General features: G+C 37.6%; 1 protein-coding gene across 2 annotated transcripts in view; it reads left to right on the top strand.

Annotated features, from left to right (window-relative positions):
- Nucleotides 1–15,732, top strand: part of REV3L (REV3 like, DNA directed polymerase zeta catalytic subunit) — a 113,653-nt gene that overhangs the window by 87,343 nt on the left and 10,578 nt on the right. For both annotated transcript variants that reach the window (XM_058836354.1, XM_058836355.1), the window contains 7 exons: nucleotides 1,935–2,050; nucleotides 7,092–7,210; nucleotides 7,859–7,977; nucleotides 8,941–9,082; nucleotides 13,011–13,255; nucleotides 14,242–14,350; nucleotides 15,209–15,415. In XM_058836354.1, the coding sequence (XP_058692337.1) occupies nucleotides 1,935–2,050; nucleotides 7,092–7,210; nucleotides 7,859–7,977; nucleotides 8,941–9,082; nucleotides 13,011–13,255; nucleotides 14,242–14,350; nucleotides 15,209–15,415 (1,057 nt within the window). The remainder of the gene's footprint in view (nucleotides 1–1,934; nucleotides 2,051–7,091; nucleotides 7,211–7,858; nucleotides 7,978–8,940; nucleotides 9,083–13,010; nucleotides 13,256–14,241; nucleotides 14,351–15,208; nucleotides 15,416–15,732) is intronic.

Genomic DNA, 15,732 nt, shown 5'->3' with positions numbered 1-15,732 from the left:
CAGCTGCTGGAATGAGCTACAGTCTCACTTGAGTCATTTGTCCATAAGTTGTTCCAAGTATCTTTGGGGTTGTACCACTGGTGGAATAGGGTTCCATATTGAGTAAATTTACTGCGTCCAGTCCTGATGATCATTGCCACATCCAAAACCAAATAATGATTCTTTCTATGTGAACAGCAGATAGCAAAATATCCCCCAAATTCAAAGTGCTAGTCCTTTTTTTTTTTTCTGTAGAATGGTAGAAATCAAAAACTTACTTTAGAATCCCATGCTTTAGGCAAAAATTGTATCAAAACCATTCCCTCACAAGTAGAAGTAGGTAATAAAGGCGATTTTTGCAACCTCTGGCAGGTGCAAAAGCCCAAATTGTAATAAAGAGAGAGCCATGCTGAGTACCAGCATTAAACTATTTTTCACAGAAGGTTGGTGTCCATGGCAGAAGTGTGGAGCTCTTTTTTTGAGCTATTCTCAGTGTAATTAGTATCTTCAAAAAGGGTTGTCATTGCCTTTGGCTAGGACACATAAGCAAGGAAGACACTTTCCTGATAAAGTCTGAAGTTTCATTTGTAATGTGTGTGATACAACTCAGTATTCAGGGAAAGGATGTTCTGTACTCAACAGTCAGGAAATATTTGTATTTTTTTTATGTGTTCATGGATGTAAGGAGTACAGAGTTCCTGTTCAAAATCCAAGGTTCCTACCTACTCCCTTCCATAAACCAAGGTCTACAAGCCTGCATGTTTTTGTAGGGTTGGGCATAGACTATGGTACAGGATCCTCAGCCTCTCTTCCATCCTCTACCTCCTGACAGCTGCCCTGATGTCATTCAGTTGTATCGCATGCTGCCTGCTGGAACTGAAAACCTTTTAGCTGCATTGAAAGAATCACAGAATCATCAAGGTTGGAAAATACACTAAAGGTCATTTAGTCTAACCAAGAAGCAGCTATTTATCCCAGTGAAGCTTCCCTTTTTTTTTTTTTTTTTGCTATGAAAATACCAGATATCTCATGTTACTTTGTCTGGTCTCTTTCTGCCCAGCCCAACAAAACCATTCTAAGGCTATTGAGCAAGTCACCAGATCATGACTTCTGGTTTTGATAGTGCCTACTTAAAAGTTAGATGATACTGACTCCTTTGAGCTAACTCCTACCTGTGCTTTGTCTTTAAAGCCACATTGTTTATCCTTCTGTCTAGTGAGCTCTGCTCTGAGCCTTATTGGAAGTGATTGTGTCTTAAGTCAATTCTGACTTTTCTTCAGGTTTTCCAGCTAGAAAGAGATACAGCATAAAATTAGTTTTTCTTGTGTGCCTTCTAGAAAGAAGGTTATCTTAAATAAAGAGGTATTTAAAGATAACTGGTAGATATGGTTGCTTTTCTCTATGTTTCAGTTTAGACAACTCTCACTCAACTACAAATTGTAACTTCCAAAAAAGTGTTATCATTTAGAGCCTGAAGTTCCCTCTGATTACTCAAAGTTACACTGACACATCATCTGTAAACATTCCAGTTAACCTACTGGCAAATTCTGTTCCATAGGCATGGCTATATTTCACTGCACATCTGTCTTGTGCCAGTGACTAAGTTTCAGTTTATGCTTAATACATCCTGATGCCATTAATAAAAACTGATGAGACCTCAGTTTTGTTCTTTGTTTGTAAAGACTGACATAATAGAAGTATGTAAAAAAAAAAAATTCCAGTGAAAATATTCTTTCTAAATATTTTTGTCGTTGAATGTTATTAAAAGTCCTAAGATATTGCCTGTTTTAAATATTGTCTCCTAGTCCAGATGCTGCTTTCATAGAAACTGATTGTGACTGCGTCTTTTTTAAACTCGACATAATTTGAATGCAATCCTGTTTATACTTTGTTCATGAAAAATATTTTTGTAAATTATATGAAACTCATCTTTTCTTTTCCCCCTACCTCTCTAGATATGACCCAGACATTTTGCTAGGCTATGAAGTCCAGATGCATTCCTGGGGTTATCTCTTACAGAGGGCTGCGGCATTGAATGTTGATTTATGCCAGATGATTTCTCGTGTGCCAGGTAAGTTATTTGTTTAGGGCTTCAGTTTAGTTCCAGTGGAAGCAAGTTGAAATCTATGAACAAATTTAAAAAATAAATGCAGAGTATTTCTTCAGATAGATATTTTCTTTTTTATTCTTGCTCCTATGTTGTTAATAGTATAATCACACACACACCCCTCAAAAAAAATTAGAAATAACACTGAGATTCTGGTGTTTTCTGAATTTTCAAATTCCTGGCATATTCCACTTCTGTGTGTCTCTTGTATTCATGAACCCAGACTTAGATTCTGTAGTTGTGTGTTAAATTTTCAGTTCTTGCAGGTGCTTCTGCTACCAAACCTTCTTTTGCTTTCCTTGGCTCCAGTCATTCAGATTACCTACCATAATTATCATTTGTGGTTTCTCAGGCTGGAATACAAGAACATAAAACTGCTCCTGAGCAGCAATTGTCCTGGACAGCAGCTTTGTAATAAAATTCTCACTTTTAATGACCATTCTTGTACTTTGGGCAAATTTTATTGGGCCCAAATGCTGATGCTTTCCTGATGCATTTGGAAAAAATGTCTGTTTAGACTGGCAAGAAAACTTGATGAGAATGGTAACCCTAGTGTTTATACTTAGCCAATCAATAGAAGCCATCATTCTGAAGAATGGAGTTAGTGAACAGCTAAATAAATGTGCTGTCACACCTGAGAAGAGTCAGGATGACTTTGTAAAATGGAAAACTGTCTCAAAAATTTGTTGTAGCTCTTTGCAGTCATCAAGGTGATGTGGATGAAGGAGATGTTAAAAATCAAAACAGTTGAAAAAGCTGTTTTTCCCAGGGCTCTTGCCAAAGATCTGTACAGGAATTAAATCACTATGAAATAAGAAGTCCATTACTGTGACCATTCTATTAAAAACTTGAGCCTGTTGTTTTGCAAAAGCAAATGTTAGGAATTATGGAGCAAGGAAAATACAAAGCAATGAATGTAAATGTAAAACTCTATAGTGTGCATGTAGCTCAAATACTGAAGTTGTAGCCTCCCCATAACCTTCCCCCTCATTAAAGTGGATATGGGGAACTGGTAAAGATGAGAAGGACAATCCAAATGTATATAGAAATTTAGTAATTTGGGATTCCAGAAGAGACAAAATAGTGTAGGAAAGGTAAAAGCCTATGAAATATTGAGGGATATAAAGGGAAATAGAGATTTAGTTTTCATGGTCTGTTCCAATTCAAGAACCAGAAATCAAGTAAAGTTAACAAGTGGCAGCTACAGAATAGAAGTTTATTGATTTTTGATTTTTAATCTCAGCAGTGCTGAACTCTTGAGTTCCTTGTCACAAGATAGTACAAATGCTTTAAGTGTACATTACTTTAAAAGCAGACAAATTCTTGCAAGAAAAATCCATTGGGATCTATGATATATGTGAAAATAATGTCTGGTCCAGGAAGCTGCAAATGGTTAGAAGCTGGAAGAGTTGTAGGGGGAGTATCAATAACTGCTACCCCCCATCCTGAAGCATCTGCCTTTGAGTATGTGACAGGATGTGATACTGGGCTACTTGAATCTTTGAGGATACCCAGCACAGGAATCATCTTTTTTGTAGTTATCCTGTGTGCCTGGCCAGGAGAATATGTTTCAGGGCACTCCTTCCTTGAGGTTTGAATATTTGTGTACTCTTGATGCTTTCAATACTTGTGACATGTTTGGAAAAGAACTGAGTTATAGAGTCCTCCCAGAGACAAGAAAACACAAGAAAAAAATTTGTGTCTTCAGCTGAAAGTTGTTGGCAGTTGAACTTTGGTGATTCTTTAAATAGTTCATATATTAAAACAGGATCACACGACAGTTTAAATATAAATAGGCCACCAATGCTCATAAGTTTATTTTTTCAGCACAAAGCTCTCAAATTTATTCTTCAGGATTAATAATGGATTGCATGAACCTTGTTACTCAATTTCCCTGGTTGCTCAAATAGAGATGGTACACTAGTTACAAAATAATGCCTCTGGGTATAGTCTTCAGAGGTACTGAAGGATGTACAGAAAAATTTTTGACCATTGCATCTGAAGATTTTCAATGTCTGTGGTAAGAGGAACAGTAAGTGTTGTAGTCAGAAGTTTCTTAAAACCTCCAAAGATCACAAAGATTTACTGCTCTACTGTAGCAGTATGGCTGAACAATCTCTTCACTTTGGGACAGATGCCTCTGCTCTTGTTCTCAAAGGCTGAGTCACCATTCATGTCTTGCAGGACAACTCTATCTGCACTGTAATTGATGCAGAACCAAGCAATTAGATCAGCAAAGTTATTAATATGTTAATATGTCATCATCCTGACATAAGCTCTTCCTCAGGTTACTGATTTTGGGATACACATGAATGGGTCCTCAAAGAAGAAAGGGAGCTTTATGGTTCCCAATGGTAGAGTCCCCATGTATTTCACAGTCAGGCTTCCTTCTCTACAACTATGAGGTCCCACACAACATGGGTTTCAATTCTAGTGAAGGAAATCAGGGTTGTAGCCCTTAACATTTTTGTACATGAAGTTCAAGTGAGCATGCAAAGCATAGGCACTATCTGCACAGGACTAGTGTTTGTAGTGCAGATATTCCTGTGCCAGCTGGTAGATGTGCACTCAGAAGTGGAATACATAACACTTATAAATGGTTCTAAGAACCAGTGTTATTTTAAGGTGATTTTTTGTTTTTTGGACAGAATTACAGCAGAAAGATTAGAAAATTGTGAGCTCTTCCCAGAAATGTCATGCCATAAATGTGGGCTTGCATGCATCACCATATACATGCAAGTTGTTGTGTTCTCTGTTGCTTTGTGGCCTCCTTGTCCAAGGTTTTGACCCCATCTGTCTTCCTCTTCCAACCCCTATGCTTCGTATTTCCCTCCCTTCTTCACATGCTGTATCTTTAGGACAGGTAGTGCTCCTTCAAGAAGTATGCTTCTCTTTCCTCCTACTGAAATAAAGATGGAAGGGACTTCTCCTTTCTTTCCTGTGATCTCAGCTTAACAAAAAGAAAGCTGGAGACTTCTCTCTGGTTTTGCTTTATTGGCTGAGTCTGGTGCTGCCTCTGCCATTTACAAGTTAACTGTTCATAAGTCATAGGACACATCACAAGAGAAGTGTGTGTTGTGCCTGTGCATGGTGCCATTTTTTGTGTATGCACTGTGGCCTCCTGTTTCCTCCTTTGCATCACAGCTGAAAGTTAGGGAGTGGATAAGAGAAGATGAGAGGAGACTTCTTTTTATGTTGTCTCATGCATTTGAAAGATAGGAGGAATGTCCTATTCTGTTTCTTACCAGCATAGTTCCCAAAGAGGCGTACATGGTTCTAGAGATACATTTCCCACACCACTTGTAAAGTAATGCAGGTTTAATATAATGGTGCTCATCACAGGCAGAGTTCATCAGGTGGTGGGTCTCTCTTGTGATCACAGTATACTTTGCTTCCTGTTTTTTACCAGCAAGACATGAAGCAAACCTAATATAGGAGATCTTCTAAACGAGTCGAAAGAGAACTGGGATGACACTGCAGAAAGTAGAAATAACTGATAGTTTCTGCTTACAGTTAAAAAACAAAAATTATGGAGGGGGAAGAAATACAAGTTCCTCTCTTTCACAGGAGATCCAGAATATGGAAATGAAGAAAAGCAGAAGAAAAAATGTTGCTGCTTGGGGGGAGCATTTTTTCCATCCAAACATAGAAAGACAAATTGCTGGTTTTCCTCCTTAAAAATCTGAAACAATAAGGAGTTTAAAAATATAGTGTGCATTTTGATGGAAGGTTTGCTAAATTTGGTCAAGAATCTGTGATTTACTGATAAGGTCAGTAAATGACAAATAGGTTTTCTTAACCATATTTTAATTGATATGGCACACATTTGAAGGTCAACATACAAAACTGTGTTATGTTGTTTCAGAGCACTTCTGCAGCATTTCAGGCAATTTTTACTTCTGTCATCAAGGGTAAATATGCTTCATCATGGCTGTCTGAGGATCTAATTGTTCAGTTCTGATCATTATTGCAAAGCAGTGTGTATCCACACTTCTACACTCTGTCCAAAATGTTCCAGTTGTTATTAGCAGGGTACTGTACAGGCTGTGCTGTACCTGATAAATGAGTGGTGGCAGAATACAAAGCAACCAGCAGTTAAAGAATGGGTATGGATTTAGAATTGTGGGGAAATTGCCTTGAAGTGATTTCTCTCCCATTAAACTAATAAGAAGTAAGACTGATGATCAATATGTTTTCATAATGGATTTTGGTCTGTGTGGTACATTCTAAAAAACATTTGTGTAAACTCTGGAAAGAACACCAAAACTGTAGACTTGTAATAACTGAAAAAAAGATAATTTAAAGAAATGTATACTAAAAAGACTGTCTTCTCTTGTGCTGTAGTGTTCCAAAGCATGACAAAAATAAAGGATAGCAAGATATATTTCTCCACTTTAGTCACTGCTGTCTCACAGAAAGATTTAGAGTACTGCTTCTGCATCAGGTCCTTCCTGTTTCCTTCTCCTTGTGCTGTCTAGAACTTAGGTCTACCTGCTCCCACTGCAGTGGGTTTGCTTTTACTGTGTGAAAGAAACTGAATTTTCTCTCCCATGACCTGGTTCAGACTGTTTAAGATCATTGCAAATAAAGCCTTGAGTTACAAACGCCGTAGGGCAGAAATCTAGCTAGCTAGCTAGCTAGCTAGCTATCTATCTACTTATCTGCTTATCTATCTATCATCTATATATCTGCCTGCCTGCCTCTGACTCTCAGATAACATTCAGCATTGCATAACCAATGTATTCACAATGGAGAATACATTGCCTTCTTCACTGTTTCAGTGAAGCTAAAGTCAGTGTTCTCTGCAAAGGGCAAGAGCAGAAAAACCTAAGGGAGTTTTATTTAGAGATTGTATGGATGACTGGTAACTAAATAATTTTGTGGAATCAGCAGGAATCTATAAATTCTTACTTTTCTAGAGAGCACAAATTGGAAGAGAGATGGCTTGATCTGGTCTTGACTGTCTTATAACTTGTCTTAATAAAGTCTCCTTTAATGTGTTTAGATGAAAAGAAAGAGAACAGGTTTGCTACTGAGCTGGATGAATATGGAGCGGATACAATGAGTGAAATAAATGTTGTTGGACGAATTGTCTTGAATGTTTGGAGAATGATGAGACATGAGGTAAATTTTTTAAAAGGTTAATGTTTTGACTTACTGGGTTTGCTAATTATTGCAGACTTTGTTGAAAGTTTCATGTAACTTGTGTAACTTCTAGATTTTTTTTCTTTATACACCTTTTCAAATAGAGTGGTTTGCAGTTTGTGAGAATGCATTTTGTGTATCTCTAAATTTTAAAGTGCTAAAGCTTTTGTTTTAAAGTAACGTTTCTTACTGATACTCGTTTCCACTGATTTGTGGTTTTGAGGGTTTTGAGAACTTGTTTTACTTGTTTTAGCAATTTGTCCAGCGTGGTACTTTTACTACTTCAAGTACTTGAACATATTTTAAGCAGTCAGATTTTCTATTTTTTTCCTTGCATTTTTAACTTTCCATTTAATACTCAAATAGCCCAGTCTTTACAAATCTTGTTCTGACCAAGTTCAGACCTGATCTTTATGAGCTGCTTAATTCTGCATATTCTTTTCAATTGATAAGGGATGCTTTTTCCTGACTTGTAAATAGTTGGGATTTCTAAGAATAAAGACTAACTTTTTAAACAGAATGCTAATAGGAAGTTAATAAACTTAGTTCATGCAGTTTTTGAAAAGCTGAGATTTTTCAATTATGAAAGCCATCATGCATCTTGACATGTCCACTATGTTTTTCTAGGTGAATCTAACAAATTACACTTTTGAAAATGTGGGCTTTCACGTTCTTCATCATCGTTTTCCTTTATTTACGTTCCGAGTTCTGTCTGATTGGTTTGACAATAAGGCAGATGTCTACAGGTAATGATCTATTAATCCATTTTGTTTGCTGTTTTTAAGGCCAGATTCTTAACATTGGATAGGTGTAAGGTAAAGCCACCATAGGAAGAAGTAATCAATTTAGCTCAGGCACTAGAGCAGTGTATATGCAGCAACATAAACTTATTTACTTGGATGTTCTGTTGTACAGTTATGCTCTCAATATTACAACAAAATATTTTCAGTTACATTTTCAACATACCTGAATAGATATACTATTTTGAAGTTCTGTAATTTCTTTATTTTATTTTGTATATACTATTCATCAGAAGGGCTTTTAATGAACTTCCAGGCTTCTGTTTCACTTCAAGTGTATGTCAAGCAATCTAGGCTTGAAAGTATTACAAAACAGCTTGCAAGGTGTTAAGGCAGTAGCTATAGCTGCTTAAAAATACCTTCATATGACATGTATCACATTCAGCTTCACTCTTCTTGAAGCAGTTTGGTATTGTGTGATATGAACAATTCATGAAACTGAGTACTGATTTGTTCGTGACATACATGAAATTTCAGTAAAAGTTGAATATTGTAACTGAGTGGAAATGTGGTTTATACTGAAATTATGAATTTATGTTCAACAGTGATAGGCATTCTTAATACAGAAGGATGTTTTCACAAATGTCCACTTAGTTAAAAAACATGTAAAGAGATGAGGAGGAAGTTGTGTCTGTTTTGGTAATCCTTTGGGGCAATGAGGAGAACAGGATATAGTATGTCATTGTGAGATGCCTTAACAGTAGCTTGCTGTAACACATTCTGTGTATATCTTTAGAATACGTAAGTGTATATTTATATATGCCACAATTTTGAAAGAGTTGTATGAAAATGTTCTAGAGGAAAATTTTATTTGCTAGTTTGTTGTAAGTTACCATAAAAATACATTTGTCCTAGTAGAAAGAGCAAGCACTCTTCTGATTGTTTATAATGAGGTGTTCACTCTCACAGATGGAAAATGGTTGATCATTATGTTAGCCGGGTTCGTGGGAATCTCCTGTTGTTAGAGAAACTGGATTTGATTGACAGAACAAGTGAAATGGCAAGACTTTTTGGCATTCAGTTCTTACATGTGTTAACAAGAGGCTCCCAGGTAAGACTTCGTTCTCCTTATACTTCACAAAACCAAAATAGGTTTTACAAAATGCTCAGATTCTTTGGTATCTTCTCAATCCATATGTATATTTTCATAAGGTCACAGAAGACTGTTAACATGAATTAACATGAAATTGAAACATAAAGAATACTGTTCAATCTATTATTGCTGCTTTTGGATTGCCTGGTCTCTCAAAGTTTAAAAATAGCTGTTAAAAACAGAGTTCCCCAAATGTACTCACACCAGTGAATCTTTTCTACTGCCTTCAGGAGCACTAACTTTCCCTTTGAGTTGGTATTGTTCACACCTAGATGAGACTGAAAATGAGTGATTTCTAAAACATTAAGAAATATAATTAATTGTGTTTTAGAAAGATGAGATTAGTTTCTTTCAGAGCAGACAAAGCAGCACTGGTTATGTTCTAAATGACATTTCTGGTGCAGCAGACCTCTGGGTGAGATTTTACAATAAGACAAGAGGGGCTCTGGCTTTATTAAATGCATGTCATGCAAGATGTTTGTGGTTCTATTATTTTGATACCAGCATCAGAGGGAAAAGGGAGCAGAACAGAGGAAGATGTGCACTTTGAGAGCCCAGCAGTCTCCAGTAATACCAAAAGCTTTCCTTGCCCAGATTGTGAGTGACTAGGCTAACTGAACTGCTTTCATGGCTACGTGTGAGACCTGAACAGCACCTGAAATGAGAGTCAGCTACTCTGTCACATGTTACAGTTCTTCTGTTACCATAAGCCAGCCAGATATGCAAGTGTCTGAAGCTGTAGTTTCCTTAACAATTCAATCCTATTAAAAATCTTTTGCCACCTTTTTTTTTGGACTGCAGTTGCCTGTGTCATCTCTTGACCCAGAGCAGGTTCTTGTGGGTCTTTCTTGTGGGTAATGATCCCGTACTTGGGGAAAAAGGGGAGCAGGCTGGCAGGTGCCATCATCAGAACCATGGCAGTGTTCAGTAGGTATTTGCCAGTTTAGTTCCCCAGTCTGGTTTACCATATTATCAGAAAACACCGCTGATACTTGGAGCAAGGGAAGAGAAATGCACAGTTAGGGACAGGGAGTGTGGGACCGGCATACTGCCAACACAGATATGCTTAAACTGTCAGTGATTGCAGCCCACAAAGACTGTTCTGCCTGTCATTTTCTCAGATGTCTGTGAGTGGGAGTGAGCAACAGAAGCATGCTGCATTTTCTGTCCTGACTGTTCTTTTCTCTTCCCTTCTGTGCACGTATGTTCTGTTTCCATTGAAACTTTCTAGATCGGAAAAATGACACTTGCAACAATTCCCAGTCACCTCAAATAATTTTTTTCACACAGAAGAATCACTACCCTTTATGAAGATATTCCTCTTTAGCTAAAAAAAACAGGTTAAAATGGAATAGTAGTAAGAACAGATTTTAGATATTTTATTTCTCCATGTTTGTATCTCTCATTGAGTTTTACAATAATTTTTTAAAAATATTTTGTTTTATTATATTAAGCCATCTTGAACATTTCTCAGTAGACTAAACAAAATCTAACAAGAGATGGTCATAGGTATACAGATAATTAGTCAGACATTTGAAGATCTTGCTGGTTTTTGCACAGGAGTCAGCAGGGCTTATTGAGAGAGCTTTAAACTCTATTTGAAGGGGAAAAGGAATAAGATCAGGCTCACTAGAGATAAACTTGGGAGCACCACACCAGTGGTTGAGAAGCAGTGTCCTAGCAAAGTCCTTTAGTCTGCTGTCTCAGTGGAGGTAGGGGCTGGAGATCCACATTGAAGCAAAGACAAAAGGATTATTGATGTGGTAGGAGTCACAGATGCACCAGAGAATGGTCATGTAGGGATTAGTGGTTCTCCCTCTGCCTAAAAAAACGTGGTAGGATCAATAGCCCAACTGAGGTGCGTCTGTACCAGTACACTCAGCGTGGGCAGCAAACAGGAGGCCAGTACTGGTTTGTATCTTTATTGATGATCTGGACAATGGGATCAACTGCTCCCTTAGTCAGTTTGCAGACAACTCCAAGTTGGGAGGGAATGTTGATCTGCTGGAGAGTAATAAGGCTCTAGAGAGGGATCTGGACAGGCTGGGTCAATGGGCTGAGGCCAGTTGTGTGAGGGTTCTGCCCTTGGCTCCCAACAACCCCTTGCAGGGCTACAGGCTACAGGAAGAATGGCTGGAAAACTGCCCACAGGAAAAAAACCTGGGGGTGCTGGTCAACAGCAGCTGAACATGATTCAGTGGGTGGCCAAGAAGGCCAATGCCATCCTGGCCTCTGTCAGAAATAATGTGACCAGCAGCACCAGGCTGTCCCTCTGTCCTTGGCACTGGTGAGGCCACACCCCAAATCCTTTGTTCAGTCTGGGCCCCTCACTACACGAAGGACACTGAGGGGCTGGAATGAGTCCAGAGAAGGGCAGTGAAGCTGGTGAAGGGTCTGGAGCATGAGTGCTGTGAGGAGCAGCTGGGGGATCTGGGGGTGTTTAGCCCGGAGAAAGGGAGGCTCGGAGGTGACCTTACTGCTCTCTACAACTCCTTGAAAGAAGGGTGTAATGAGGTGGGGGTCCGTCTCCCAGAGTAAGAAGCAATAGGACAAGAGGAAATGACCTCAATTTATTCCATGGCTGGTTTAGATTGGATATTAAAAGAATTTATTCTCCAAGAGGATGGTCAGGCATTGGAATAGGCTGTCCAGTGTCACCATCCCTGGAGTTAAGAGATGTGTACATGTGGTGCTTGGCAGCACTGGTTAACAGTTGGATTTGGTGATTTTAGAGGTCTTTTCCAACCTAAATTCTGTGATGCTATGAAAACTAGGGAAAGAACCACAAAATCTACCTCTTGCTAGAACCAATCCCTTGACCACCTTGTCACACATCCGAGTTCATCGCTAGACACAAATTAGTTTGCAATTAGTGGAAGGCAGCAGTGGAAGTTTATGTGGCTCCCTAATTACACATCAAACCCCAACCTCTTTTTAAGGTGCAGGGTCTTATTAAAGCTGTTGGTTCTGAAAGTTCATTTATGACTTCAAGATTAAAGAAATTATATATAACCCATTCAGTACAATGATTGAATAAGTAGTGTGTCAGGCAGTGTGTCTTTAATAATGATTTAGTTGCTTATAAAGCACAGGATTTTACAATTATAGAAGAATTAGTATAGAATTACCTATCAAATAGAATATCTATCTATCAAATAGAACAGTTCTTTGATATTTTGGGATTTTCAGTCCCTTGTCACCCACTTACGTTGTTTTCAGCTATTTTGGTTTTTATTGTGAGTGGTGAATGTGAATGTGCATACCTGCCCATTTGTGCTTGTAAAGCCTTTACTAAAGCATTGAATAATATGCAAATAAATAGGGGTGGGATTTTTTCTCTTGTTGCCAGATACACATATGACATTTTGTGGTGTCTTGAACAGCATGTTCATTGTTTTATCCTGCCTGTTCTAGTTGTGGTATAAGGGAGAAAGCATGATACCCAGTGCATTTACTGTATATTATACTTCGTTTTCTTTGGTGATCTTCAAGTCTAACAGTACTACAGTTTAGCAAATGCTCATTCACAGACAGTAGCATGGCCATCCACATATATTCCTGAAGCCTGTTGGATGTTTGTTTTTTCCATATATAAAAAGTACTCGATTTTCAGTAATTAGGGCTAAACAAAGAGGAAACACATGGAAAAATTCCACTATATATAATACAAAGTACAGAATCATGGAACGGTTAGGGCTGGAAGGGACCTGAAGATGATCTAGTGATACAAAATACAATTAAAATATACGTTAAGAGCATGGCTATTTATTTTGGAAAAGCAATTATCTGTACTTTTATTTCAGGAAATGTGTGTGTTTGCACTAGTTAATACACATTTGTTCTGAACTTTTGAAATGAAAATGGTTATATCCAAACTATTTTGCAGTATCGTGTGGAGTCTGTGATGCTGCGCATTGCAAAGCCAATGAACTACATTGCTGTGACTCCCAGTGTCCAGCAGCGAGCTCAGATGAAAGCCCCACAATGTGTTCCCTTGATAATGGAGCCAGAATCCCGCTTCTACAGCAACGCTGTTCTTGTCTTGGATTTCCAGTCCTTATATCCTTCCATTGTCATAGCATACAACTACTGTTTTTCTACCTGCCTGGGGCATGTTGAAAACTTAGGAAAGTAAGTTGTTATGCTTTTCTCACAATCTTTGATTCTGTAGAAATGTGTCTTTTCTGAGGTACCAAGAACCCCTGGTTGCCATTGGAAACAATGGGCTTGTATGAATAGCACCATTTTCTCTTACACAGTACAGATGATAAAAATCTGCAATACAGATGTGGATGTGTGCGTGTGTGTATACACATACATATACACATCCATATGTATTTTTTATTAAATACAGAATTAGACTGTTCTCTTAAAAACCCCTGGACACAGCTCTATGTGTGTGTGTATGCACCTCTTTGATTATTGTGATGATGCTGGTTTTTAATATTGCTTTAGAATAAGTTAAAATTATTATAACTCCACCATCTGTCTTCAAAACTAGACTGGGGTTATTCCTTAATGAATTATGTTTGTTCTTGTACCAGTTGTAGTCCACTCTTGTTCTAATTACTAAAAATTAAAAGGTACAATTTAAGTTATTCTTTGTAGCATCTTTTATTGAGCTTAACAGTTATTCTGTTAATTGGAAAAAGATCTCACTGCTCTTTAGAATTGCCTCTATAAAACAGTATTTTGAAGAATGGAAAGATGGCTGCAAGAATTGCTAGGTGTCACCATCAGGTTTTCAAGTTTCTGATTTAAAATTCTGAATTTGTAGGAAGAAAGTAAGTGCAGTGTGGTACTCGGTAAACATGCATGGTTTCCATAGGGGATTACAGTATTGAGTACATGCCTCCACTAACTCTGTATTTGGTAATAATTCATAACGGAGAGTAGAACTGATAAATTATGCATGCAGTGGAATTTAGCTGTTTATTACGACTTTGTTCCTAGAACCTTCTGTATGTAGCTAAGAAATTTGATACTATGTAATGTTTGTTTATACCTGAGATTATTCTGTCCTTGCTGGCATTGTTAGCATTTAAATGTCAGCTGATGTTTTTGCTTGATTAGTCTGTAAATGAATGGTCTTCATATTTAAATGTTCTCTTTATTAGGTATGATGCATTCAAATTTGGCTGTACATCTTTGAGAGTACCTCCTGACTTACTGTACCAGATTAGACATGATATCACAGTGTCACCCAGTGGAGTAGCTTTTGTCAAGGTAATGATATTAGTGCTCTGTGACAGCACTTTCACTGCCTGTTGGCTGACTTAAGTTCAAATTGATATTGTAGTTCATATTTTGCTGCATTAAGAGCAGACAGAAAGGGGAGGTTCATTCTCTCATTTCACAGTGTTTTTGATATTTGTCAAAGTGCAGAACTTCTGGCATTTCAGGAAGTAAAATGTCTTCATGCTTTCCTTTATTCTGAAGGCTTATTTCATCTATAATTAAACTGTATTTTACTTGTGCAGTTTGGGGATCAAACAGTAATTATCTGTGTGTAACAATTCATTTTTCTCCTGCCTGTGTAGCAGAATGCTTTCTTAGAAAAAAAGGGTAATGATTTGAGAAATGAAACTCCCTGACTTGTTTTCTATTGTTCTCATTTTGTAATGTGTCCTGTAGGCTGATGTGTAATGAATATGGCCTGGAGCTGTTAAAAATAGTTAGGCAATCACCAGCATACCTGTACTTAATGTAAAACAAAAACCTTAAGTAGAGAATATTTGCAGAATTTTTAAAAGATAATGTTCCTTCAGCATTTAATACTTAGAGAATTAACAGCTAAATATCAAAGTCCATTTTAGTTAATAAGGTTATCTAAACATTGCATCAACAGGGGTGATGAATACAAAGAACAAAAAGCTATTTGTTCTGCCCTTAGGAGCTTTGCCTGTATTCTAGATTCTTTGTAATATTTGTGGGAAAAGCCAAACTGTTGGTGGCTAGGGCATTTTGCTAGTTAATTTGTCTTCCTATCAGTGGTTAACTAACAGTTCTGAGGTTTGATTTTACTCTTAACTGTTTATGTTGGGCTTTCTAACACCATGTTTTTCTTTGTTCCCTTTACGGCAGCCTTCAGTAAGAAAGGGTGTGCTGCCAAGGATGCTAGAAGAAATCTTGAAGACCAGGATAATGGTGAAACAGTCAATGAAGGCTTATAAACATGACAAGGCTGTCACACGAATGCTTGAAGCTCGTCAGTTGGGTCTTAAATATATCGCTAATTTTACTTTTGGCTATACTGCTGCTAATTTTTCTGGAAGAATGCCGTGCACTGAGGTAAGAGTTGCAGGTAAAAATGTATAAAATGGTAGAAAGATATTAGTCAAATACTATAATTTGAAACAAACTAAATACCTTCAGAAAAGCTGTTTTTATTTGTAGTACTGAAAATCAGCAACTTAAGATTTAATTGTGATCTTCCAGAAAAATATAAAGGTCATCTCCTTCTTCTTCTTCTTCTTCTTCCCATAAAGGAGCATTTGGAGTTGGCATTTCTGTAGAACTGTTTCCAAAGGTAGATTGGATTACAGTTCTAATAGTGGAAATAAAACAAAACATTGTAGCTTCTTCTTAATTTTCATAGGAATCAGCAG

This window comes from Poecile atricapillus, chromosome 3, assembly GCF_030490865.1.
Source record: "Poecile atricapillus isolate bPoeAtr1 chromosome 3, bPoeAtr1.hap1, whole genome shotgun sequence".
Classification (NCBI taxonomy): Eukaryota; Metazoa; Chordata; class Aves; order Passeriformes; family Paridae; genus Poecile; species Poecile atricapillus.
This window is presented reverse-complemented; position numbering and strand designations above follow the sequence as displayed.